The following is a 24,909-nucleotide window of genomic DNA, read 5'->3' as shown; positions in this document are numbered from 1 at the left end:
ATGACCTACACCGGGAGATATACAGAGGGAGTGTGACTCTGTTGATTCTCCTAGACCTCTTGGCGGCTTTCGATACCATTGACCATGGTATCCTTCTGGGACATCTTTCTGGTTTGGGACTTGGGGGCATGGTTATATGGTGGCTCAGCTCCTACCTGGAGGGCCCCGTACTCATAAGGTGGTGTTGCGGGATGCCTTTCCACCCATTGGCCTATGGGTGCCATAGTGATCTTTTCGGTCCTTCATGCTGTTTAATATCTACACGAAATCTCTGGGAAAGGACATCCGTGGGTGTGGGCTGTGGTGCCATCAATATGCTGATGGCACCCAGCTCTACCAATCTTTGAAGTCAGCAGACACCAGGAAGGCAATGGATGCTCTGAACTGGGCTTGGAGGCTGTTCTGGACTGGATGGGGGCAAACAGGCTGAAACTTAATCCAGATAACATGGAAGTGCTCTTGGTTGATAAAACTGATCATCTGAGTAGTGAGGTAAATCTGGTCTTGAATGGGGTCTCACTGCCTCAGAAAGACAAAGTCCACAGCTTGGTGTTTATGGATCTGTTGCTGTCCTTGGAGGCACAGGTGGCGGTGGTGTGCAAAAGTGCCTTTTACCAGCTATATGGCTGGTACGCGAGCAGAGACCCTACTTGGAGAAGTTGGACCTACCCTCAATTACTCATGCTTTGATAACATACAGATTGGAATACTGCAATGCACTCTATGTGGGGCTGCCCTTGAAGATGGTTCAGAAGCTTCAGCTGGTGCAGAATATTGCCACAAGGATACTCATGGGCGCAAGTCACTTCACAAGTGTCGCACCTATCCTGCAGCAGCTTCATTTGTTACTGGTCCGCTTCTGGGCTAGATTCAAGGTGCTGGTCTTGACTTTTAAAGCCCTACACTGTTTGGGGCTGTGGTACCTGTCAGACCGTATTCACCCATATGAGCCTGCCAGGGCCGTCCGCTAAGCATCTCAGGCCCTGCCCATGGCCCTGAGATCCGTTTGGCAGGGCCTACAGACAGGGCCTTTTCGGTTGTGGTCCCTCATCTTTGGAACCCCCTGAAGATCATCACCATGCTCCCTCCCTCAGTGTTCTAAAAAAAAACCCAATTGAAAACACATCTTTTAAAAGAGGCTTTTTAATGTTGCGTCTCTCTTTATATCTGGTTGATTTTTTAGTTTTTGTAGTTCTCAATGTTTAGCTTTTAAAATAACTTTTAATTTAAAACTTTTTTAAAAAATTAATATTAAAATTATGTAGCTTAAATATTATACAATTGTAATTTCATATTTGCATTTGGTCTTTTAACGTGTTTAACTTAAAGTTGGTTAACTTAGTCTTATTTTACATTGTATATTTTATTAAGGCTGTGAGCTGCCCTGAGCAGTAGTGTACTGGAGGGGCGGGGTATAAATATTTTAAATAAATAAATACTAGGCCTTTCCCCAGGAACACCCATATGCCCTCATTAGGGCATAGGCATAGTCTTTATTTTGGCCTTTGACCAGCATATAATTAGGGTAGAATTGGGGTTGCCATACATCACCCCCAGGATCCACCTGCACTCTGCTGTTGACATAGGCATGGAAGATGCTAGTCTGGAACAACTAAGGCACGGATGGGGAACCTTGGCCCTCCAGCTGTTTTTGTGGCTGTGGATGATGGGAGTTGTAGTTCAAAAACAGCTAGAGGGCCAAGGTTCCCCACCCCTGAACCAAGGGAAGAAGGGTGGGCTCAGCAGTGCCAGCAACTGCGGAGGAAATATAACATCTTCATGGAAGAACACCTGTTTATTGATCTGTGCTTTGAGAAACTGTCCCCTTGATCAAGATGCTAGTGAGGACGCAGTAGTAATTAACAACTCGTATTTCTCAGTTTGTTTTTCTAAAATCAAGGAGAACTATTTCATGGCATCTTATTTTCAGAATCTAACTCACTTCCAGATGCGAAAGGCCTTCACTGAGCTTAGGTTTCAGGTGATACCAACTACTTAACTCGAGGGGAGATACCTAGGCATTCCTAAGGTGGAATGGAGATGTATCTGTGGTTATAACCAAGTGGAAGATGTTGTGCACTGCTGGTTGGTTTGTCCTCTATGTCAATCCAAGGAGGAGATTTCTGTGGCCCTTTCTCCTGCAATGTCCAGATAAGAACTTACGGAATATTGTAGTGGACCTGCTAAATGACAATCAGCCCCATCCATATTACTTATATAGTTTCTTTATTTGCCTTAGCTGCGAAGAAAGTACGGGCTAGTTACATTAAAAATCTCTATAGTTGATCATGGTGTTACGTATAAAAATTAAGATCTGCACTGGTTATTTTTCACTATGACTTTACAACCACTAGGTTGGTGAAGTGGTTTGTGTTTGTGGTTTTTATTTTAATTTTTTTAAAATAAAAAATTAAATTTTTATTAATTTTCGCCATATCTTAACATTTATCACACATTAAACAAATATTGACTTCCCATTCACACCTCCTCATGAATCATCAACTATAAAATTAACCCTTGCTATAATAATAATTCAAAACATAGATCTAAACCTTACAAACACAATTTTAATCTACCCAACCTGCTAATATTGCTAGATTTCAAACCCTGTTGTAAAATCAATATTAGGAAAATAGTTCTTTAAATATAATAAGAATGGTTTCCAATCTTCTTTAAAGCATTCCAAATTTTGGTCTCTTATCAGTACTGTAAGTTTTGCCATCTCCGCATATTCCAAATTTTTTATCAGCCAATCTTCTTTTGAAGGCAGTTCATTATTTTCCAGTTTCTGTGCATATATTATTCTGGCCGCCGTAGTAGCGTACATAAAGAATGTTAAATTGGTTGTAGAAAACACTCCTTGCGTTATTCCTAGCAGGAAGTACTCTGGCTTCTTAGGAAATGTCATTTTGAAAATTTTCTTTAACTCCTTATATATCATGTCCCAAAAGGCCTTGGCCTTCCTACAAGTCCACCACATATGAAAAAAGGTTCCTTCAGAGTGTCCACATTTCCAACATTTGTTTGAAACATTTTAATACATTAATGCCAGTTTTTTTGGTGTCAAATACCACCTATACATCATTTTATAATAATTTTCTTTTAAAACATAACATGCAGTGAACTTTAAATCAGTTTTCCATAATTCTTCCCAAGCTGCCATTTCTATATTGTACCCCACATCTTGAGCCCATTTTACCATAGTCATTTTAACCACTTCGTCTCTTTTCTCCTCCAAAAGCAAGAGCTTATACATTTTAGAAACTAATTTTTCATCATTTTCACACAGCTCCTTCTCAAATCTCAACATCTGATCCTCAAATCCAACTTTAAGATCCTTCTTATAAACTTGATTTAGCTGATGGTACTGAAACCAATCACTAAACAAATTTTGTACTTCAATTAAACTTTTTAACTTACAGTCCTTTTCTTGAAAATATAACAAATCCCTATAAGTACCCCATTGCGATTGCATATTTACCTCTTTACGTGCTAAAGCTTCAATTGGAGATACCCATAATGGAGTTTTGGGTTCCAACCATTTTTTATATTTTGCCCAAACTCTCATTAAACTCCTTCTTATATAGTGGTTAAGAAAATCTTTATGTACTTTACTTTTGTCATACCACAAATATGAATGCCATCAGAACCTTCTGTCAACTCCCTCCAGATCAAGTATTCTAGAATTTCTTAATGTTATCCATTTTTTTAACCACGTCAAACAGCATCAAATACAACCTTAAGTCTGGTAGAGTAAAACCACCTCTTTCTTTTGCATCTGTTAGATTTTTAAAATTGATTCTTGGTCTTTTCCCTTGCCAAACAAATTTTGTTATGTCCTTCTGCCATTGCTTAAAACAAGTTAAAGTATTAATTATAGGAATAGTCTGAAAAAGAAATAACATTTTAGGCAAGACATTCATTTTCACCACTGAAATTCTTCCCATTAAAGATAAGTTCATATTAGACCATCTTTGTAAGTCAGTTTTTACTGTATTCCATATTTTAATATAATTATTTGAGAACAACAAAGAATTATTGTTTGTCAGCCAAACACCCAAATATTTAATTTTCTTCTCCACTTTCAACTCACGTATTTCAAAGAATCTATCCTTAGATTTCTGATCCATATTTTTAGTCAACACCTTTGTTTTAGTCTTATTTATATAAAACCCAGCCAATTGGCCAAATTGTTGTATTTTTTCCAAGAGTCTTCCAATCTTGTCCAATGGATTTTCTAAAAAAACCACAACATCATCCGCAAAGGCTCTTAGTTTATACTCTTGTTTCCCAATTTTCGGGTCTTGTATTTGATCATCTTCTCTAATATTTCTACAGAGCACTTCTAATACTAATATGAAAAGTAATGGGGAAAGTGGACATCCTTGTCTAGCCCCTTTTTGTATGGTTTTTATTTTCATTTTGATATTGTGATGGCCACTGGCTAAATACAATAAAGCTTTGATTGACATAGGTAGGGAATTACCAGTTAAAGCCCTGGGAATCATAAGAGCAAGACTACTGAGGAACCATCTTGTCACAACAGGAGGAGAGAGAAGACAAGCAGCTTGTGGAGCTTTCCACCATTCGGGTATGGTTCCAAGTGGGCATATGAAGCTGCCTTATAGTGAATCACACCTCTGGCCCACCTAGGTCAGTACTGTTTGCTATGCTGACTGGTAAAAGCTGCTCAGGGTTCCAGAAAGTAATATTTTTTCCCCCTGAGTAGGAGATCCTCATATTGGGTAATGAACTGCGCATGCCCGAGACAGGACTGGATCACGTGATTGTTTTGTAGGCGTTACTGCCTCCTAGCCCAGTTCCAGTTTTGTCTCGCTCGAGACAAGACGTATTGGAGAGAGCTCTTCTGCCAACTCTGCTTTTCCACTTCAGCTTGTTCTTTCTGTCCAGCAGCTATCGGAGGCTTTTCTGTGAGTCCGTTCCGTGCTCAAGAACAACCGCCCCTTTCCCTCTTCCTTCACTCATTCCTCCCTTTCCCTCTTATTAGTGTGTAAGGGCGGGAAGGGGGTCAGCCTCCACAATTTGATTCCAAAAGCCTTCTCATTCCAAAAAGCTTTTTTACTTTCCGATTTCCGATTGGCTCACCAAACGCTTTTAGTTTTCTTTTTTCCTTTTGCCACACCTTTTGTCAGCACCTCCTCCATGGAGACTGCTCACGCGGACGAGATCCTTCAGGGGTCTTTGTCTGAATCATCGCAGCTGCCGCAGTACCTGGGCAGCGGGAGTTCAAAGCCTGTCTTTGCTGTGCCTCAGCCCGGCGGCTCCGCTCCCCACCGGTCCGTGAAGACAACAGTTTCGCCCAGCATGGGCTCCCAACCAGACGCTGCCGTGGCTCAGCCCGGCACCTCCGAGTGCACTCGCTCCCTTAAAGCGACAGCTTCAGCGTCGCTACAGTCCGGGGCGCAGGGAGATTACTCCCTCACAACAAAACCGCCCATAAAAAAGAGGAAAAAGAAAAAAAGGATAGCACTCGGAGCGAGGGGAAAAAGCATCTTAGTGAGCGACTGTTAATACAGGCAGTTTGCCGTAAATCGAAAGTGAAAACTGCTAAAAATGGCGCCAAACAGAAAACGGGAGCTTCTACTCGGCTACCAGTGGAGGGAGGTGATCAAAATGCAGCGACTCCACTCCAACAGCCTATTGCACCCCCAGTGGATGAAGGGGAGACGAATATGCCACAGCCTCCTTCCGCTCTTCCTATCTCTTCGCCCACTCCTCAGGAGAGGCAACAAAGCACAGTGAGTAAGGATCCCTTCTCACCTAGGGCTACCCAATGGTTGAGGGATTTCTTCAGAAGGAAGTTTTCCATGGATTCCCTTGCGGCCCCAAGTACCTCCACTGGGCTTCCGTTGTCTGTTAACCACAATACAGACAACCAACCCGCCCCACGGGAACATGTCCCTGCTGCAGGTCAAGTGTCACGCAGGCTCACCACGGGCAAACTCTCTTCCTCCTCACCTGACTCTAGCCCACGTCGCAGGGCTATTCCTGACTATGAACGCGGTCTCTTTTTTCCGAGGCCCCTACCCAACAGGCTCAGACGTAAACACAGGGATATTCCATCCTCTTCATCAGAGCATGAGGAAGAGAGGCATAAGAGACCCAAAGCTCGTCCAAACCCCACTCCCCAACCTCCTCCCTCCCTTCCTCGACCTCCCCCCTGCCTAATCCTATTCCCTCTCAATCCTCTGTTTCCTCATCTGAAGGGGAATCCACTTCTCCATCCCCCTCAATACCTGACAAAGAGGAGGGAGAACTGTCTGAGGAAGAAATTCCTCCGCCTATTACTAACTCTACCAGACTTTTTTCCTCAGCCGAGTTTGAGATACTCCTGGCTAAGGCCAAACACACAATCAACGATGTTGCACCAACAGACAGTTCTGAACCATCCTCCTCCCTAGACCAGCAGGTTTTCCCCAACGCTGAACCACCCTCCCCTTCCGCTCCCTTCCCACCACTATTCCGTAAGGTGATGTGCACAGAGTGTCAGCGCCTGATTTCAGTCAAGCCCATTTCCATTCCACCCAAAAAGCATTATCAGCTTCCAGAGGACATTTCTAGTTTGTTGGCCGTGCCTAAGTTGGATCCGCCCGTGGCCCAACTGGTATCGGGAGCCATCCTCCACACAGAGGGTCAAGAACAATTGAAATCACAGGAGGACAGGTGGTCAGAGGGCCTTTTGAAAAAGGTACATGAGGCTTCAGCCTTCTCTATTAAAATCTCTACTACCAATTCCATTTTCGCTCGGGCGTCCCTCTTGTGGGCAAAAGACCTAGTTAAGCTAGTCCCACCTGAGCTTCCCAAACTAAGACAGGGCATCAACAAGATGGCCAGAGTGGCTGCCCTCATGGCTGATGCCAGCTTAGACGGCATACAAGCATCATCTAGGGCAATGGTGGTGGGAGTGGCCCTCCGTAGGGCCCTATGGTTAAAAACATGGCAGGTAGACTACAAATCTAAAGCAGCCCTAACAGCAGCTCCCTTTGCAGGGGCAGATCTTTTTGGCCCGGCACTCGAACCGGTGTTGGTTGAAACACGCGATAAGAAGAAGGTGATGCCCTCATAGCATAAAGAGTTCCGCAGATCCTTTCGCGGCTCACACTCCTCCTTTCGTCCATACAGGAGACCCTACCAACCACCAGTCTCCTATAGAGAGCATAGACCACAACCCAACAGAGACTCCTACAGAAACCAGTGGCGCCCACGTTTCAGAGGCAATACCAGAGGATCACTCCACAAGTTCTCCGCACCACCCAACCCACACAGGAGACAATGACGCCATACCAGTAGGGGGAAGGCTCGCAGACTTCGCCACCACCTGGATGTCCACTACATCCGACGCCTGGGTCCTTCAAGTCGTTTTAGAAGGCTACTCCATAGACATCTTGTCTGCCCCCCCACACCAAGGTCTTCAAACCCTCACAAACATCTCCTGATGTCACAGGCAGTGATCTACTCCATATGAGAGCTATAGAACCTGTCCAACCGGACCAAAGGCATCTGGGAGTCTATTCCATCCTATTCCTCGTTCCAAAAAAGGACGGGTCCTGGTGGGCGGTCCTCGACCTGAAGTCATTCAACAAATTTGTACAGAAAAGAAAATTCCGGATGGAATCTCTACATACGATAAAGGAGGCCATCCAACCGGGGGATTTCCTGGCTTCCATAGACCTCTCAGAGGCCTATCTTCATATCCATATCAGCCCAAACTCCAGGATGTTTCTCCGCTTCGCATACAACGGAGAACATTTTCAATACCGGGCCCTACCCTTCGGCCTCTCATCAGCACCACGGGTGTTTACAAAGGTAATGGTAGTCCTCATATCACACCTAAGACTCCAGGGCATCCAGGCACACCCGTATCTGGACGACATCCTTCTGCGAGCTCCTTCAAGAACACAAGCCTCCCAGGATGTAGAGACCACGCTGCTAGCACTCCAGGACCACGGTTTCGTGATCAACAGGAGCAAGAGTCACCTCACCCCCTCTCAACAACTGACCCATCTGGGAGCTTTATTCGACACGGCACAGGGAACCATTTGCCTCCCTCCGGAACGGCGGGACAAGATCAAGAACCAAATAGCCCCACTCCTACACAAACACTCGGAAGATCTCATGGTATTAGCCCAAACCCTGGGCTCCATGATAGCTTGCTTGGAATGCTCCCAATGGGCGAGATGGCACTCGCGCCCACTTCAGTGGCTCCTACTCCTGTGGCAAGATGCAATCATGTCAGTCCACCACATTCAGATTCCGATCCCCCACTCCATCCGTCGATCTCTGGAATGGTGGCTATCCACAGATCTCTGTTACGGACGTCAACTGGCGGAACCACGACGTGTAATTCTCACAACGGACACCAGCCTGGCAGGTTGGGGAGGCCACTGCCAGGGTCAACTGGCCCAGGGCTCCTGGTCCAGACAGGAATCCAGAAGACTGATCAATTGGCTTGAACTCAGAGCGGCTCGATTAGCGCTCCTCCACTTCCAACATGTGGTCAGGAACCAACACGTGCTCATCAGGACCGACAATGTGACCGTGAAGGCTCACATAAATTGTCAAGGGGGCACAAGGTCCAAACAACTGATGAGGGAAACGGACCGCCTGTTCCCTTGGGCGGAAAGCAACCTGCAATCCATCTCTTCGGAGCACATGAAGGGCGAAGACAACCAAGTAGCAGACTGGCTCAGCCGCAAGTTGCTGGATCCAGGCGAATGGACACTGCATCCAGCAGTATTTCATCAGATCACCCAGCTGCTGGGGAGCCCGCAAGTGGACCTGTTTGCATCCCCATCCAACCATCAACTTCATCGCTTCTTCTCTCGGTACCACTCCCACCTAGCGGAAGGAATCGACGCCTTGCAGGCAGCATGGCCAAAGACTCTACTCTATGCCTTTCCTCCCACGTCAATAATGATGAAGGTCATCAGAAAGCCGAGACTCGAAAAAGCAGAAATCATTCTGGTAGCCCCTCATTGGCCCGGCAGACCGTGGTTTCCGGACATAGTCGAAATGGCAGTCGCTCCTCCATGGTTTCTTCCACCACGGAAAGACCTACTCAGCCAAGGACCAGACTACACCCCGATCCACAGTGGCTGCAGTTAGCCGCCTGGAGGTTGAGCACTCGCACCTAGCAGCTGAAGGCTATTCTCCCCAAGTTCAGTCTACCATCTTAGCCTCCAGGAGACAATCCACCATTCGGATATATCAGGCCACCTGGTCCGCCTTCCGTAAATGGTCCCTGGCACGCCAACAGGATCCCACTTCCGCAGGGGTCCCAGAGGTCTTAGCGTTCTTGCAATCCGGGCTGGATCTACAATTGCGCCCCAACACCCTACGTCGACAAGCCTCTGCTCTCGCTTCAGTACTCCGTATCTCGATATCAGGCTCCACGAAAGCCTCCTTACATCCACACATCTCTAAGTTTCTGAGGGGAGCGACCAACTTGGCACCTCCCCCCATACAGAGGTTTCCATCTTGGAACCTTAACAAGGTCCTCAATGCCCTTACCAAGGCTCCATTCGAACCGCTTTCTTCTATCCCACTGAAAATATTGACATTCAAGGTCCTTTTCCTCGTGGCTATTACGTCAGCACGAAGGGTAGCTGAACTAAGCGTGCTTTCAGCAGCCAAGGAATTTTGCGTTTTTCAGTCTGATGCAGTACATCTCCGTTTGGACCCTACCTTTCTGCCAAAAATCAATTCAGTATTTCACAGGTCCCAGATTATAGTTCTCCCTTCCTTCTGCCCTTCCGCATCCCACCCTAAAGAAAAACTCTGGCACCACCTCGATGTTCGCAGGGCCCTGCGCACGTACATTCGCAGAACCCGAGATATTAGGCGTTCAGACGCACTCTTCGTATCCTTCCACCCACCTACCCTAGGGAAGAAGGTTTCAAAAAACACCCTCGCCAAGTGGATCAAAGCTTGCATTCTCCTGGCCTATTCCACTCTCAACATTCCACCTCCGGTGGCATAATGTTGCATTCCACTAGGAGTGCTGCGGCGTCTGCTGCATTCGCAGCCCACGTGCCACTACAAGAAATCTGCAGGGCGGTGACTTGGACGTCGCTTACGCCGTTTATTAAACACTACAAAATATTGGGCTTCTCTGATGCCCAGGTGGCATTCGGCTGCACAATCCTGCAACAAGTATTATAAGATACAGCTTCCCATCCCTGGGACAACTATCCGCAGCTTGGGCAAGTCCCAGTATGAGGATCTCCTACTCAGGGGGAAAAGGAACATTGGTCTTACCGTGAAGGGTTCTTTCCCCCTGAAGTAGGAGATCCTCAGCCCCTCCCTAGCTGTATCTCTTTTAATCCGGATGGGGTATGGGGAACTTAGTCTGTGGACTCCACGCCCAGCGGGAGACAGAGGTGACCCTCAGGGTTCACCAGTATTTAGTATATTATTAGTTGTCTATCTCCTGTCACTGTTTTCTCTTTTACTCGAGCTCTCTCCACAGTACACTACTCTTCTCGCTCGTCAGCCCTGGAACTGGACTAGGAGGCAGTAACGCCTACAAAACAATCACGTGTTCCAGTCCTGTCTTGGGCATGCGCAGTTCATGACCCAGTATGAGGATCTCCTACTTCAGGGAAAAAGAACCCTTCACGGTAAGACCAATGTTCCTTTCCACTCTCTAAAGCATGTACTGTGTCACTCAGCTACGCCCCTTGACCCCATTTGATCTCTGAGGTGATCCATGTTCCCTCACAACTGAGCTTCTGCACTTGCTCAGCAGTCCTGCGGAGGAATGTCAAGCTCCATGAGGCACTCTCTGCCACTGTTGGGGCGCATGAGACATGTTAATTCCAGCGGGAGAGTGCCTTTCCCTTCAGTTCCTTCTTGTCAGCTCTGCTTGTCACAACATAATGGTTCAGCTCCACTCTTCTCTCTCTCTCTTATTGTGGATTCATTGTTTACTCATCTTGACTTCCAACCATTTTTTTCAACTACTCTGGGTTTCTCATTCATTTTTGGTCAGTTTTACAATTTATTTATTTTTTGACCCCAGACTCGACTTTGACTACTCTTTTAGTCAAGGAACTACTCTTAGTGCCTTATGGACACTAAGAAGACGTTCAAATGCTGCAAGTCCTGCAGTGGTATCCTCCCATCGTCTGACAGCCATGAGGAATGCTTGATTTGTTTGGGGGGAATCATAATGCAAAATCCTCCAAAAATATGTCTGTCGTTCTAGAAACAGACACGCAAGAGTATAAAACTTCGCCTCAGAGCCGCGTTATATGAAACTGTTCTCAGAGCTCCAATCCTGATGTCGAGCCTGTTGATCTCATTGGTCTGGCCATGGACAACCATCGATGTTGGCTGCTTTATCCTTGACTTTCTCAATGAGCCATAGCAACTCCACCTTTAAGAAGTTAGCATCAGTTGACAAGAGCGATTGATACTGTCGGCACAAGAAACGAAAACATGATCATTCCGAACCTGTCTAAATGCCAGCATGTGCCATCTCCAGTCGTGGCCTCAACCTTTATGACATTGAAGACTCCCATCTCGCTTGTCTCTATATCGTCTCTAAACACTCCATTATCTTTGACAGCTTGGTGTCAAGGAACCTTCTCACCTACTCCAACCTGGCATGCCTGAATCTCCAGCACACCTCTGAATCTCCGCTGCTGCAGTTGACTTTTTCATACCACCCAACTTCCAATACCGAAGACTATTGTCTTGGACGTAATTTCTAATCATGTATCAGCTTAGTCATCTACATAGTTGACATTGGCTCCTTGGATGTCACTGGTGCCCGCCCCAAAGCTTCCGCTGACATCTACTACATCGAGGACTTTGGTGTCCAGCATAGTTGATGTCAGCGTCTTCTCTATCTCCAATACAAACAAAGCCACCATCACTGATCATCATCAACTTCTCACCTGTTTCCTCTCCTGCCCATTTTTCTCATCGGGGTGACTCAGGAAAAGTGTTGTCAGTGTTCTCCAAGAGAGCCATCACCAGCACTTTTGAAGACTCCTACGAGGTGTTTAGAATCCCTGATGGGTTCTGCTACTACAGCTCCTTCAGGATCCACTTTGAGTCTTTTCTTTTCATGGCCTTCATGATTTCTTACATAGACTTCATGATTTCTTTACATGGCCTCTTCAGTTCCACCTGTACTGAAGATCCCTTTGGCATCCCTGGCTCGTAATACTCCCATGTGTTCCCCTTGGAGGGAGTGCTTTCACTACTCAGCTCCACAGTTTCCATCCCGTCCACTATTGGAGTTCGCCAGGTTCCCCTGGCCTGGGTCATTGATGTGGTCATGGTTGATACAGAGATCTCCTTCTTTGTTTCTCCCCTGGCCTCGCTTATGATTTTGACTATAGACTGTAGAGCACAGTGAAACTAAGGGGCCTTCTTCCTGACCAACACCCACCTCTTGATGAGGTTCCTCCTATTCTACATCACCCTTTAAAAGTCGAGTTGCTCCTCCAGCTCCACCTATGCCAGTCATTCCTGCTTCTACACCACCTATCTGAGATGCAGGACCACCTCTTCAGTCCCCTCTTCCTCCTTGATCTCCTGAACAACCAGTCAGTTTTGAAGGGGAATATGACTCTTCCTCTGATGTGGACTCTGTTTATACAGAGAACCCACCTGATCGCTCCCCTGATGACAGTGTAACTGCACCACCTTCAGCTTCTCCCGTTGAAGAGTCTAGATCATATAAAGTACAAGTCACTAAAATGGCAAAGGCTTCTAATCTAGAATTGCAAACACCCACTCAGGAAATGAAGGATCCAATTTGTGATTACTTTCTCTACTCTATTACTTCCTCTGCTCCACCCGCCTCGCTTCCCATGCTTCCTGTATTAGTCAGCACTTCTAAGTTCTCCTGGGACACTTTTACTGCCTCAACTACTTCTCCTAAGCTACTGGAGGATCTTTATAGGGTGCAAGAGGAATCCTCCCCCTTTCAAAACATCCTCCTTCCAACTTGTGGATTGCGCTCTTAACAGTAAATCGAGAAGGAAGCATTCGGCACTGGTTGATGTGAGCAGAAAACTGGATGCATTGGGCAGAAGGTTTTACTCCTTGAAGATCGTGGATCATAAGGTTTATATGGCCAAGTATCATCACTCCATCAGGGATGATTTGAAAGCAGCTTTGTATGCTCTTCCTGACAGCTATCGTGACAAATTCACCACTGCACTCAATAAATTAGTGGATCTTACACAGCAGTATCTTACTGATAGAGTCTCGCACCATTGCTGGCTCTGGCTCTCTCCGCAGACACGCCTGGTTGCGGTCTCCCTTTAATGGCCCTTCTAGAACTCATACGGAATCCCATCTGAGATTGTATTTCTCACCTGTTATGATTTCAAATGTTTGCAATGCTAGGTAGTTTTCCCTTTCGTACAATTTAAACACAAATAATTAACCCATGTTTCCCTTTTTCTAGGTTCTGCCCAGCTACTATTTCGAAATATCAGTTCTGTTGTAATGCATCCTTGTAATACAACTGCCATTCTACCTTGTTTTGTAACGAATCTAAAAGACCACAATGTTAAAAGAATGTGTTTGAAGTGGAAACTAAATGGAAAGGAATTTTTTTCTTTTGATGGAGATGGTAAAGTCACGAAAAACGCTACTTTTTCGACTGCAGAATTGCAGGATCAATCAAAGGTACCTGACGGCGATGCCTCACTCAAGCTATCAATTAAAGAAGCAAAATCAGGAAACTATAGTTGTGAAGTAGTAGAATCGAACAGAGAAGGAGACAGGATAGTTGAACTTACATATGAAACAAGTAAGTTGTTTTTTCTGTATTAGCTGTTTAAGCCCGTTTTAATATCTGTCTATAAATAGTCTGGAAACTTAAGTGAATAATGAGGTAGCCAGGAGTCCACAAATGTTGGTAAGATGCAGGCGGTTCTGTGGACTCTTGCAATTCTATATGTGTGGGTCATCCACATGCATTGTGTTTCCTCCCACAGTCCATTCACAGTTGCCATCCACGCTGCAGTTATACATTGTGAAATAGTGCAGATATTCATCCCCCGAGGTTTCTCTCCCTTCCCACTGTTTCTGCACACATTTGCAGCTGGTTCTGCACATGCTGTGCGAAAAGAGAAGGTATATAAAAAAAAATCCCAGTAGAAATTTAAAATTGAAAGATTTAAGGCAGCAATTCAAACACTGTATGGTGGTAAAATCCCAGGCAGACTGCAAAGAACTTCAAAAGAACAAAAGCCCTCTGGTATGAGGAGACAGGTTGGGTGATTGATACGGTTTCACCTAAGTGTCATCTCCCGACCTGCCGAGTCCAAGCAATTCCCTGGTACACAGTTGAGTAGCAGACAATGAAGCAGCTGGTAGATGGCTTGAGCACCGTTGGTGAAAAACTCAGAATGAGTGTGACCAAATACAGGCTAGATCCCATATTAGGGCCTACTCTATGGCAGTGACGGTGGCTAAGAAATCTTACTCAATGTTGTCCAGCAGAGCTTTTTCAGGTGGTTCAGGGCCTCCTAGGTGTGGGCCCAAAGACCATGAAACCACCCGGGGCAGCCTGCTGTGACCAATTTGTGTTACATTCTGCAGATAAAATTGCTCACATCCATTCTGACTTGGATACTAAGGTTTTTGTGGCACCATAATTGGATATTGGCAATACGATGTCTGGTCTTGTTATATTGGATCGTTTTCAGAGTGTGTTGCCTGAGGAGGTGGACAGGCTGCTTGGAAGGCTGAAGCCTACCACGTGTGTGCTGGACTCTTGCCCTTCATGGTGGGTGAAGGATGCAAGGGAAGGACTGGTTCAGTGGGTGGCGTGGGTGGTGAATGCCTCTCTAAAGCAGGGGGTAGTGTTCCCTTGGCTGAAGGAGGCAGTCATTAGTAGGGATGTGCACGTATTGATTTGTGCCCAAATGAATCGCCCCTGATTGTGCCGTCAGGTCGGTGTTGACTCCACCCAATTTAGGCGGTGGGTAGGGCCCCATTGGTACCACCTACCACCCAAATTTCAAGGTTGTGGGGCACTTGGTTAATTTTTAATGATTTTATTTAGTTTTTACTGATTTTGTATATTTCCGCCATAGGAAATAATGGGGATTTGAAGTCACGCTATCCTAACCCTAACATGGATCCCCAGCTTTTATTATAAAAACAAAAACCTAAACTCTAGCCCTCTTAGAAGTGGAGATATGGAGTACAATGTGTGGTCATTATTTTTCAAGTGTTTGAATTCTTTGGTGTATAATACCTTTTCCACATAATGAATCCCTATGAGGATTCATTGTTCTGTGTCCCAATTACCCGAATCAGCTAGATTTGGATACAAATCGATTTGTTCCTGAATTGATTTGCACATCCCTAGTCATTAGGTCTGTCCTAAGAACAAACAAAACAAAAAACCTCCTTGGACCCAAATGATTTGAATAACTTCCAACCAGTCTCTAACCTCCCCTTTGTGGGCCTGGTGGAGGGCCTGGTGGCATTTTAGCTCCAGGCAGCCCTGGATGAATCTGACTACTTAAATCCTTTCCAGTCTGGCTTCTGACCTGGATATGTGATGGAAACTGCCTTGGTCTCCCTGGTGGATGACCTACACCGGGAGATATACAGAGGGAGTGTGACTCTGTTGATTCTCCTAGACCTCTTGGCGGCTTTCGATACCATTGACCATGGTATCCTTCTGGGACGTCTTTCTGGTTTGGGACTTGGGGGCATGGTTATATGGTGGCTCAGCTCCTACCTGGAGGGCCCCGTACTCATAAGGTGGTGCTGCGGGATGCCTTTCCACCCATTGGCCTATGGGTGCCATAGTGATCTTTTCGGTCCTTCATGCTGTTTAATATCTACACGAAATCTCTGGGAAAGGACATCCGTGGGTGTGGGCTGTGGTGCCATCAATATGCTGATGGCACCCAGCTCTACCAATCTTTGAAGTCAGCAGACACCAGGAAGGCAATGGATGCTCTGAACTGGGCTTGGAGGCTGTTCTGGACTGGATGGGGGCAAACAAGCTGAAACTTAATCCAGATAACATGGAAGTGCTCTTGGTTGATAAAACTGATCATCTGAGTAATGAGGTAAATCTGGTCTTGAATGGGGTCTCACTGCCTCAGAAAGACAAAGTCCACAGCTTGGTGTTTATGGGTCTGTTGCTGTCCTTGGAGGCACAGGTGGCGATGGTGTGCAAAAGTGCCTTTTACCAGCTATATGGCTGGTACGCCAGCAGAGACCCTACTTGGAGAAGTTGGACCTACCCTCAGTTACTCATGCTTTGATAACATACAGATTGGAATACTGCAATGCACTCTTCGTTGGGCTGCCCTTGAAGATGGTTCAGAAGCTTCAGCTGGTGCAGAATACTGCCACAAGGATACTCATGGGCGCAAGTCACTTCACAAGTGTCGCACCTATCCTGCGGCAGCTTCATTTGTTAGTGGTCCACTTCTGGGCTAGATTCAAGGTGCTGGTCTTCACTTTTGAAGACCTACACTGTTTGGGGCTGTGGTACCTGTCAGACCGTATTCCCCCAAATGAGCCTGCCGGGGCCTCCGCTAAGCATCTCAGGCCCTGCCCATGGCCCTGAGATCCGTTTGGCAGGGCCTACAGACAGGGCCTTTTCGGTTGTGGTCTCTCATCTTTGGAACCCCCTGAAGATCTTCACCATGCTCCCTCCCTCAGTGTTCTAAAAAAACCCAATTCAAAACACATATTTTAAAAGAGGCTTTTTAATGTTGCATCTCTGTTTATATCTGGTTGATTTTTTAGTTTTTGTAGTTCTCAATGTTTAGCTTTTAAAATAACTTTTAATTTAAAACTTTTTAAAAAATTTAATATTAAAATTATGTAGCTTAAGGATTATAAAATTGTAATTTTAAATATGGCTTTAGATTGGTCTTTTAACGTGTTTAACTTAAAGTTGGTTAACTTAGTCTTATTTTACATTGTATATTTTATTAAGGCTGTGGGCTGCCCTGAGCAGTAGTGTACTGGAGGGGCGGGGTATAAATATTTTAAATAAATAAATACTAGGCCTTTCCCCAGGAACACCCATATGCCCTCATTAGGGCATAGGCATAGTCTTTATTTTGGCCTTTGACCAGCATATAATTAGGGTAGAATTGGGGTTGCCATACATCACCCCCAGGATCCACCTGCACTCTGCTGTTGACATAGGCATGGAAGATGCTAGTCTGGAACAACTAAGGCACGGATGGGGAACCTTGGCCCTCCAGCTGTTTTTGTGGCTGGGGATGATGGGAGTTGTAGTTCAAAAACAGCTAGAGGGCCAAGGTTCCCCACCCCTGAACTAAGGGAAGAGGGGTGGGCTCAGCAGTGCCAGCAACTGCGGAGGAAATATAACATCTTCATGGAAGAACACCTGTTTATTGATCTGTGCTTTGAGAAACTGTCCCCTTGATCAAGATGCTAGTGAGGACGCAGTAGTAATTAACAACTCGTATTTCTCAGTTTGTTTTTCTAAAATCAAGGAGAACTATTTCATGGCATCTTATTTTCAGAATCTAACTCACTTCCAGATGCGAAAGGCCTTCACTGAGCTTAGGTTTCAGGTGATACTACTTAACTTGAGAGGAGATACCTAGGCATTCCTAAGGTGGAATGGAGATGTATCTGTGGTTATAACCAGGTGGAAGATGTTGTGCACTGCTGGTTGGTTTGTCCTCTATGTCAATCCAAGGAGGAGATTTCTGTGGCCCTTTCTCCTGCAATGTCCAGATAAGAACTTACGGAATATTGTAGTGGACCTGCTAAATGACAATCAGCCCCATCCATATTACTTATATGGTTTCTTTATTTGCCTTAGCTGCGAAGAAACTACGGGCTTGTTACAGTAAAAATCTCTATAGTTGATCATGGTGTTACGTATAAAAATTAAGTTCTGCACTGGTTATTTTTCACTATGACTTTACAACCACTAGGTTGGTGAAGTGGTTTGTGTTTGTGGTTTTTATTTTCATTTTGATATTGTGATGGCCACTGGCTAAATACAATAAAGCTTTGATTGATATAGGTAGGGAATTACCAGTTAAAGCCCTGGGAATCATAAGAGCAAGACTACTGAGGAACCATCTTGTCACAAAAGGAGGAGAGAGACGACAAACAGCTTGTGGAGCTTTCCACCATTCGGATATGGTTCCAAGTGGGCATATGAAGCTGCCTTATAGTGAATCACACCTCTGGCCCACCTAGGTCAGTACTGTTTGCTATGCTGACTGGTAAAAGCTGCTCAGGGTTCCAGACAGTAATATTTTTCAAGTCTCTAAAGCATGTACTGTGTACTCAGCTACGCCCCTTGACCCCATTTGATCTCTGAGGTGATCCATGTTCCCTCACAACTGAGCTTCTGCACTTGCTCAGCAGTCCTGCGGAGGAATGTCAAGCTCCATGAGGCACTCTCTGCCACTGTTGGGGCGCATGAGACATGTTAATTCCAGCGGGAGAGTGCCTTTCCATTCAGTTCCTTCTTGTCAGCTCTGCTTGTCACAACATAATGGTTCAGCTCCACTCTTCTCTCTCTCTCTTATTGGATACATTGGATTCATTGATTACTCATCTTGACTTCCAACCATTTTTTTCAACTACTCTGGGTTTCTCATTCATTTTTGGTCAGTTTTACAATTTATTTGTTTTTTGACCCCAGACTCGACTTTGACTACACTTAGTGCCTTATGGACACTAAGAAGACGTTCAAATGCTGCAAGTCCTGCAGTGGTATCCTCCCATCGTCTGACAGCCATGAGGAATGCTTGATTTGTTTGGGGGGAATCATAATGCAAAATCCTCCAAAATTTGTCTGTCATTCTCGAAACAGACACGCAAGAGTATAAAACTTCGCCTCAGAGCCGCGTTATATGAAACTGTTCTCAGAGCTCCAATCCTGATGTCGAGCCTGTTGATCTCATTGGTCTGGCCATGGACAACCATCGATGTTGGCTGCTTTATCCTTGACTTTCTCAATGAGCCATAGCAACTCCACCTTTAAGAAGTTAGCATCAGTTGACAAGAGCGATTGATACTGTCGGCACAAGAAACGAAAACATGATCATTCCGAACCTGTCTAAATGCCAGCATGTGCCATCTCCAGTCGTGGCCTCAACCTTTATGACATTGAAGACTCCCATCTCGCTTGTCTCTATATCGTCTCTAAACACTCCATTATCTTCGACAGCTTGGTGTCAAGGAACCTTCTCACCTACTCCAACCTGGCATGCCTGATTCTCCAGCACGCCTCTGAATCTCCGCTGCTGCAGTTGACTTTTTCATACCACCCAACTTCCAATACTGAAGACTATTGCCTTGACCATAATTTCTAATCATGTATCAGCTTAGTCATCTACATAGTTGACATTGGCTCCTTGGATGTCACTGGTGCCCGCCCCAAAGCTTCCGCTGATATCTGCTACATCGAGGTCTTTGGTGTCCAGCATAGTTGATGTCAGCGTCTTCTCTATCTCCAATACCAACAAAGTATTCCTCTATCTATCTATCTATCTATCTATCTATCTATCTATCTATCTATCTATCTATCATCACTGATCATCATCAACTTCTCACCTGTTTCATCTCCTGCCCACTTTTCTCATCGGAGTGACTCAGGAAAAGTGTTGTCAGTGTTCTCCAAGAGAGCCATCTCCAGCACTTTTGAAGACTCCTACGAGGTGTTTAGTATCCCTGATGGGTTCTGCTACTACAGCTCCTTCAGGATCCACTTTGAGTCTTTTCTTTTCATGGCCTTCATGATTTCTTACATAGACTTCATGATTTCTTTACATGGCCTCTTCAGTTTCACCTGTACTGAAGATCCCTTTGGCATCCCCGGCTCGTAATACTCCCATGTGTTCCCCTTGGAGGGAGAGGTTTCACTACTCAGCTCCACAGTTTCCATCCCGTCCACTATTGGAGTTTGCCAGGTGCCCCTGGCTGTTATGAACAGTCTATAACATATCAGATCTAGAGGTATCAACTCAGAAGTATGTGAAACATAGGCCTGTGTCTGATTTCATTTCTTTATATTAAGAGTTCAATTAGACCTGCCTGGGCAATGCTTGGTAATTGATTTGTAGAGGCAGGGGTAATCTAGCATTGTTTATCAGGGTTTGTGGAAACTCACCGAGACAATGGGTCAGGCTTAATTACCAGTCTCACACTGCTGATATTAACTTGTGTCCAGCAACAGGATGCTTCTGCCTTAAGTCAAATGTGTTGATTAACTTGCCTCACTCATGCTTACCCTTTTGATGATACTTTGAATATTCTTTTGTTGCAAATACACACTAGATAGAGGTATACAAGAAATAATGTCTCACACAAATAGAACTAACTCCCTCTCACTAATTGCTAACTTTTAACACCTTCTGGGACCAGGCTAGCACATCTGGGATGCAGATTTGCTTTAGGATTTTGTCCCCTCCTCAAGATAACAGCTAACAGGAGATGAGAGGGAGATCTCTCTGGACTGATCAAATATCCTGAGCTAATTTTGGTAATTAAAAGACAATATTCCAAGGATAGCAGGAATAAATGCCTTTTGTGATCCAGAAGACTAAAAAAGGACATCAAAGGATGGAACCACTATAAGAAGGAGTCTCTGGACATGGCAGTTTAGCAGTTCTGTGCCTACGGGCATTCTGCTCACATGCTAGCTATCTTGTGCCTACAGCAAGATTTGCTCAGGAACTCTGCTCATGAACAGGAACTGTCTGTGACTTCTACTGCCCAGTGAGAAGTCAAGACTTTTCCCCAGCCATGGCACCTTCACTCTCTGCCTCGCTCTGAGCAAACTGTCTGCTTGACCACCAGAAGCCAGACCATCACTCTGTTGCTGCTCCCAGCTACAGTCTCTCCTCTTCAGCTGAAAGATCCACCATTCTCAAGCCTGGGTAAATATGCTGCTCATACAAACCTGGAATTCCCTAACTCTCTTCCCCTTCTCCTACACCCTTCACCTCTCCCCCCTACTAATTTCTGAACCCCCCCCCAAACCATACCAGCCCTGAGCCTTCCTTCCTCGCTCCCCCCTTTTTCCGTCTGTATCTAAAATGTATTAGGATCTAGGAAGATTTAAATACCCACACATATGTAGTTAGGCACACGGGTGAATATTGGTGCTGGTTAGGAAATACTGTTAGCAATATTAATAGAGTGTTCTGCTTTCTGCTTTGCTAGATTATGCTGTTAGTTTTTATACTCAATAAAGCCCATTGAACCTCTTTGAGGACTGGTTTGATCTCCTCCCTTCTTTGCAATCCAGATCAAACGTGGTCATCAATATAAAAGAACAAGGTCACGTTGGTGACATTATGGTCCAGACCTATTTTATATACTGGCTAATGAGCATGTTTAGTATATGGATCAGGCCTGGTCTGTAACATGGCCTGGGTCATTGATGTGGTCATGGTTGATATAGAGATCTCCTTCTTTGTTCCTCCCCTGGCCTCACTTATGATTTTGACTATAGACTGTAGAGCACAGTGAAACTAAGGGGCCTTCTTCCTGACCAACACCCACCTCTTGATGAAGTTCCTCCTATTCTACATCACCCTTTAAAAGTCGAGTTGCTCCTCCAGCTCCACCTCTGCCAGTCATTCCTGCTTCTACACCACCTATCTGAGATGCAGGACCACCTCTTCAGTCCCCTCTTCCTCCTTGATCTCCTGAACAACCAGTCAGTTTTGAAGGGGAATATGACTCTTCCTCTGATGTGGACTCTGTTTATACAGAGAACCCACCTGATCGCTCCCCTGATGACAGTGTAACTGCACCACCTTCAGCTTCTCCCGTTGAAGAGTCTAGATCATATAAAGTACAAGTCACTAAAATGGCAAAGGCTTCTAATCTAGAATTGCAAACACCCACTCAGGAAATGAAGGATCCAATTTGTGATTACTTTCTCTACTCTATTACTTCCTCTGCTCCACCCGCCTCGCTTCCCATGCTTCCTGTATTAGTCAGCACTTCTAAGTTCTCCTGGGACACTTTTACTGCCTCAACTACTTCTCCTAAGCTACTGGAGGATCTTTATAGGGTGCAAGAGGAATTCTGCCCCTTTCAAAACATCCTCCTTCCAGCTTGTGGATTGCGCTCTTAACAGTAAATCGAGAAGGAAGCATTCGGCACTGGTTGATGAGGGCAGAAAACTGGATGCATTGGGCAGAAGGTTTTACTCCTTGAAGATCGTGGATCATAAGGTTTATATGGCCAAGTATCATCACTCCATCAGGGATGATTTGAAAGCAGCTTTGTATGCTCTTCCTGACAGCTTTCGTGACAAATTCACCACTGCACTCAATAAATTAGTGGATCTTACACAGTAGTATCTTACTGATAGAGTCTCGCACCATTGCTGGCTCTGGCTCTCTCCGCAGACACGCCTGGTTGCGGCCCCCGTCTTTACAACCAGGCATGAAAAACAAGATAGAGAATTTACTCTTTGGAAGGAGATGGACTTTTTCTCCTTTGCAGATGGTTGAAATCATGGAGAAGTTTATGGCCAGAACATTCACTGCCTTCTCCCAGCTGGCTTTGTTCCCTCAGAGGTACAAGCCCTATAACAAAGATTTCAATACTGTATAAACGACCACGGATCGGAGGGACACCAGATGGTCTTTCACTTTCTACTCAAACATTACAATCAACAGCACTACCAGCCCCTACGGGCCAAACCCCAAGACCAGCCCAAACAGTCTTTTTAATGCTTCTGTCCTGGAAGAACCTCTACTCCCCCTACAAATGCCTAATGACCTCGCTTCCTTCCTCCCCTCCTGGTATCAGATAACATCAGATGCCTGGGTGTTGAGCATAGTCTCGGATGCATCTTGCATGCCTCAAGAATGCTGGAGAGCACCTCATGGAACTTGATATTTCTCCATTGGACTGTTGTGTAGGTGCAGAAGCCCAGTTGTGAGTGAACATAGTTCACCAGAGAGATCACCTGTTACAGGTAATCAACCTGGGTTTTTTGCAAGGCTGATGAAGAACAATCTTGACCTGAGGGGTGGAAGATAGAACAGATTGTCAAATAACATGACTGGGGAGAATATCAGTAAAAGAGCAGGTGAGCATTGTACTTCAGCCATTAATTTGTCCAGGGCTACACAACTTAGGTCTCCCTGCAGATGTTGGACTGCAACTCTCATAATCGCTGACTATTGCCCACTGTAATTAGGTTGATGGGACCTGTAGGCCAGAATTGTGCAGCACTGAGTTCTTACTTATTTATTTAAAATATAAAATATTTAAAATAATGTAAGTTCTTGCAGTACATATTTTAAAATATGTTCCTCCAGTACAAATATTTTGAATACCTCCCCTCCAGTATAATACTGCTGAGAGTGGCTCAAAATAAAACAAAACACTATAAAATTATCAATGCTATTAAAAACAAGAGCCCATTAAAACCAAATTTAAAAGTTAAAAACCCACCAGATACAAGCTGCAGATACATTTAAAATACTTCTCTAAAAAGATGGGACCTCAGCTGTTATGTGTAGCTGAATTTTTGACTTCTGAACTGTGATTTACTCAGCTGTAGTCCAGCCTAGGACTGAAGATTGACCTTCATGTTCTTTCCAGCATTAGAGATCCCTATGTTACCCAGTGCAGCCCAGATATCTACAAGCACTCTTGCTATGGCATTTGTGCTTTCATCCTTTCTACTGATATGGCTTGGCTATGTTTAGAATTCACGATGAGCTCTACTCAGTGGCTAGTGACTCCAAACAGATGGTTTGGTTTGTGCTGTCTTAATACAGTAAAGTCTTGCTTCTCCAGATAATTGTAATCATAGTCTTTCCTATACTGTGTTTGGTATTCCTTCTGGCATCTATGTATAGACTTTCTACTCCCTGTAGCATAGACAGTCTTTCTAACCCTGAGGATGGGGAAAGAAAAGAGAATTCCGCACCTTCAGCCTGGATGAGGAGCTGCCTGCCAGCTTGCTGTGTTGTTCCAGCTGCTGCCTTCAAGAGTGCCTGACATTTAATACCTGTTGCTAACCCAGCAGTCTCTCGTGGCAGGAGGGGCTGCTGGGCTGCTAGAGGCTTATAAATCTCTGAAGGCACGCCTGAGGCATACATAGTCAACGGCCTGCCTGTAGGTGGCCGCCAAAGGGGACCAGGCTTTGGGGCTGGGCCTTCAAGGTGAGACTGAGGGCTGGGGGGTGGTTATGTTGTGGGTGGAGACTTGGGATAGAGGGTTGTTTTTATTGTACTGAGTTGTGCCAGGCCTGTTTAAAGATATGTGTTTGGGCTCTCTTGAGTGGGATATTGCAGGGGGGTGCATCCAGTAGTTCTGGGGCAGCTATTGCTGTAGTGGTGGGAAATAGAAGAATTGGCGCTGGCAGAGCAGCTGGCCAATACAGGGGAAAGGAAACTAGTAACTGTTTCCACTTTCAACTGATTTGTCAACTCTCAGGTTTTGGGGAGCAGCTCCAACTACCCACAGAGCCTGGCCTTGCTCCTCTGCAATGCCAGGTCAGTTCAGAATAAGACCGAAATTGTCCATGAATTGATCATGGATGAAGGAGCTGACCTGGCATGTCTAACTGAGACCTGGTTGCGGGAGGCGAGAGGTCCAGTGTGGGCTCAGCTTCTCCCTCCAGGTTATTCTGTTGTGGAGCAGGTTAGGGGAAGTGGGGGTGTGTGGGGTGGAGTGGCTGCAGGCCACAAGAATACCATGTCCCTTACCAGGGCCCCTGTGACACAGTTGACTTATATTGTGTGTATATTTCTGAGGCTGGGAACTAGGGATAGATTGGGGATTCTGTTGGTGTACCGTCCACCTTGCTGCCCAACTGACTCCCTAACTCAGCTGACAGAGCTGGTCTTGGAGTTGGTGTTGGAGTCTCCCAGGCTTCTGGTGCTGTGGGACTTCAATATCCACTTTGGGGCT

General features: G+C 45.4%; 1 protein-coding gene across 5 annotated transcripts in view; it reads left to right on the top strand.

Moving 5' to 3' along the window:
• Positions 1–24,909, top strand: part of CD47 (CD47 molecule) — a 94,415-nt gene that overhangs the window by 5,993 nt on the left and 63,513 nt on the right. For all 5 annotated transcript variants that reach the window (XM_053311718.1, XM_053311714.1, XM_053311715.1 and 2 more), the window contains exon 3: positions 13,448–13,795. In XM_053311718.1, the coding sequence (XP_053167693.1) occupies positions 13,448–13,795 (348 nt within the window). The remainder of the gene's footprint in view (positions 1–13,447; positions 13,796–24,909) is intronic.

Source organism: Hemicordylus capensis, chromosome 3 (assembly GCF_027244095.1).
Source record: "Hemicordylus capensis ecotype Gifberg chromosome 3, rHemCap1.1.pri, whole genome shotgun sequence".
Taxonomy (NCBI): Eukaryota; Metazoa; Chordata; class Lepidosauria; order Squamata; family Cordylidae; genus Hemicordylus; species Hemicordylus capensis.
Note: the sequence above shows the minus strand (reverse complement) of the source record. Positions and strands in the feature narration are given on the sequence as shown.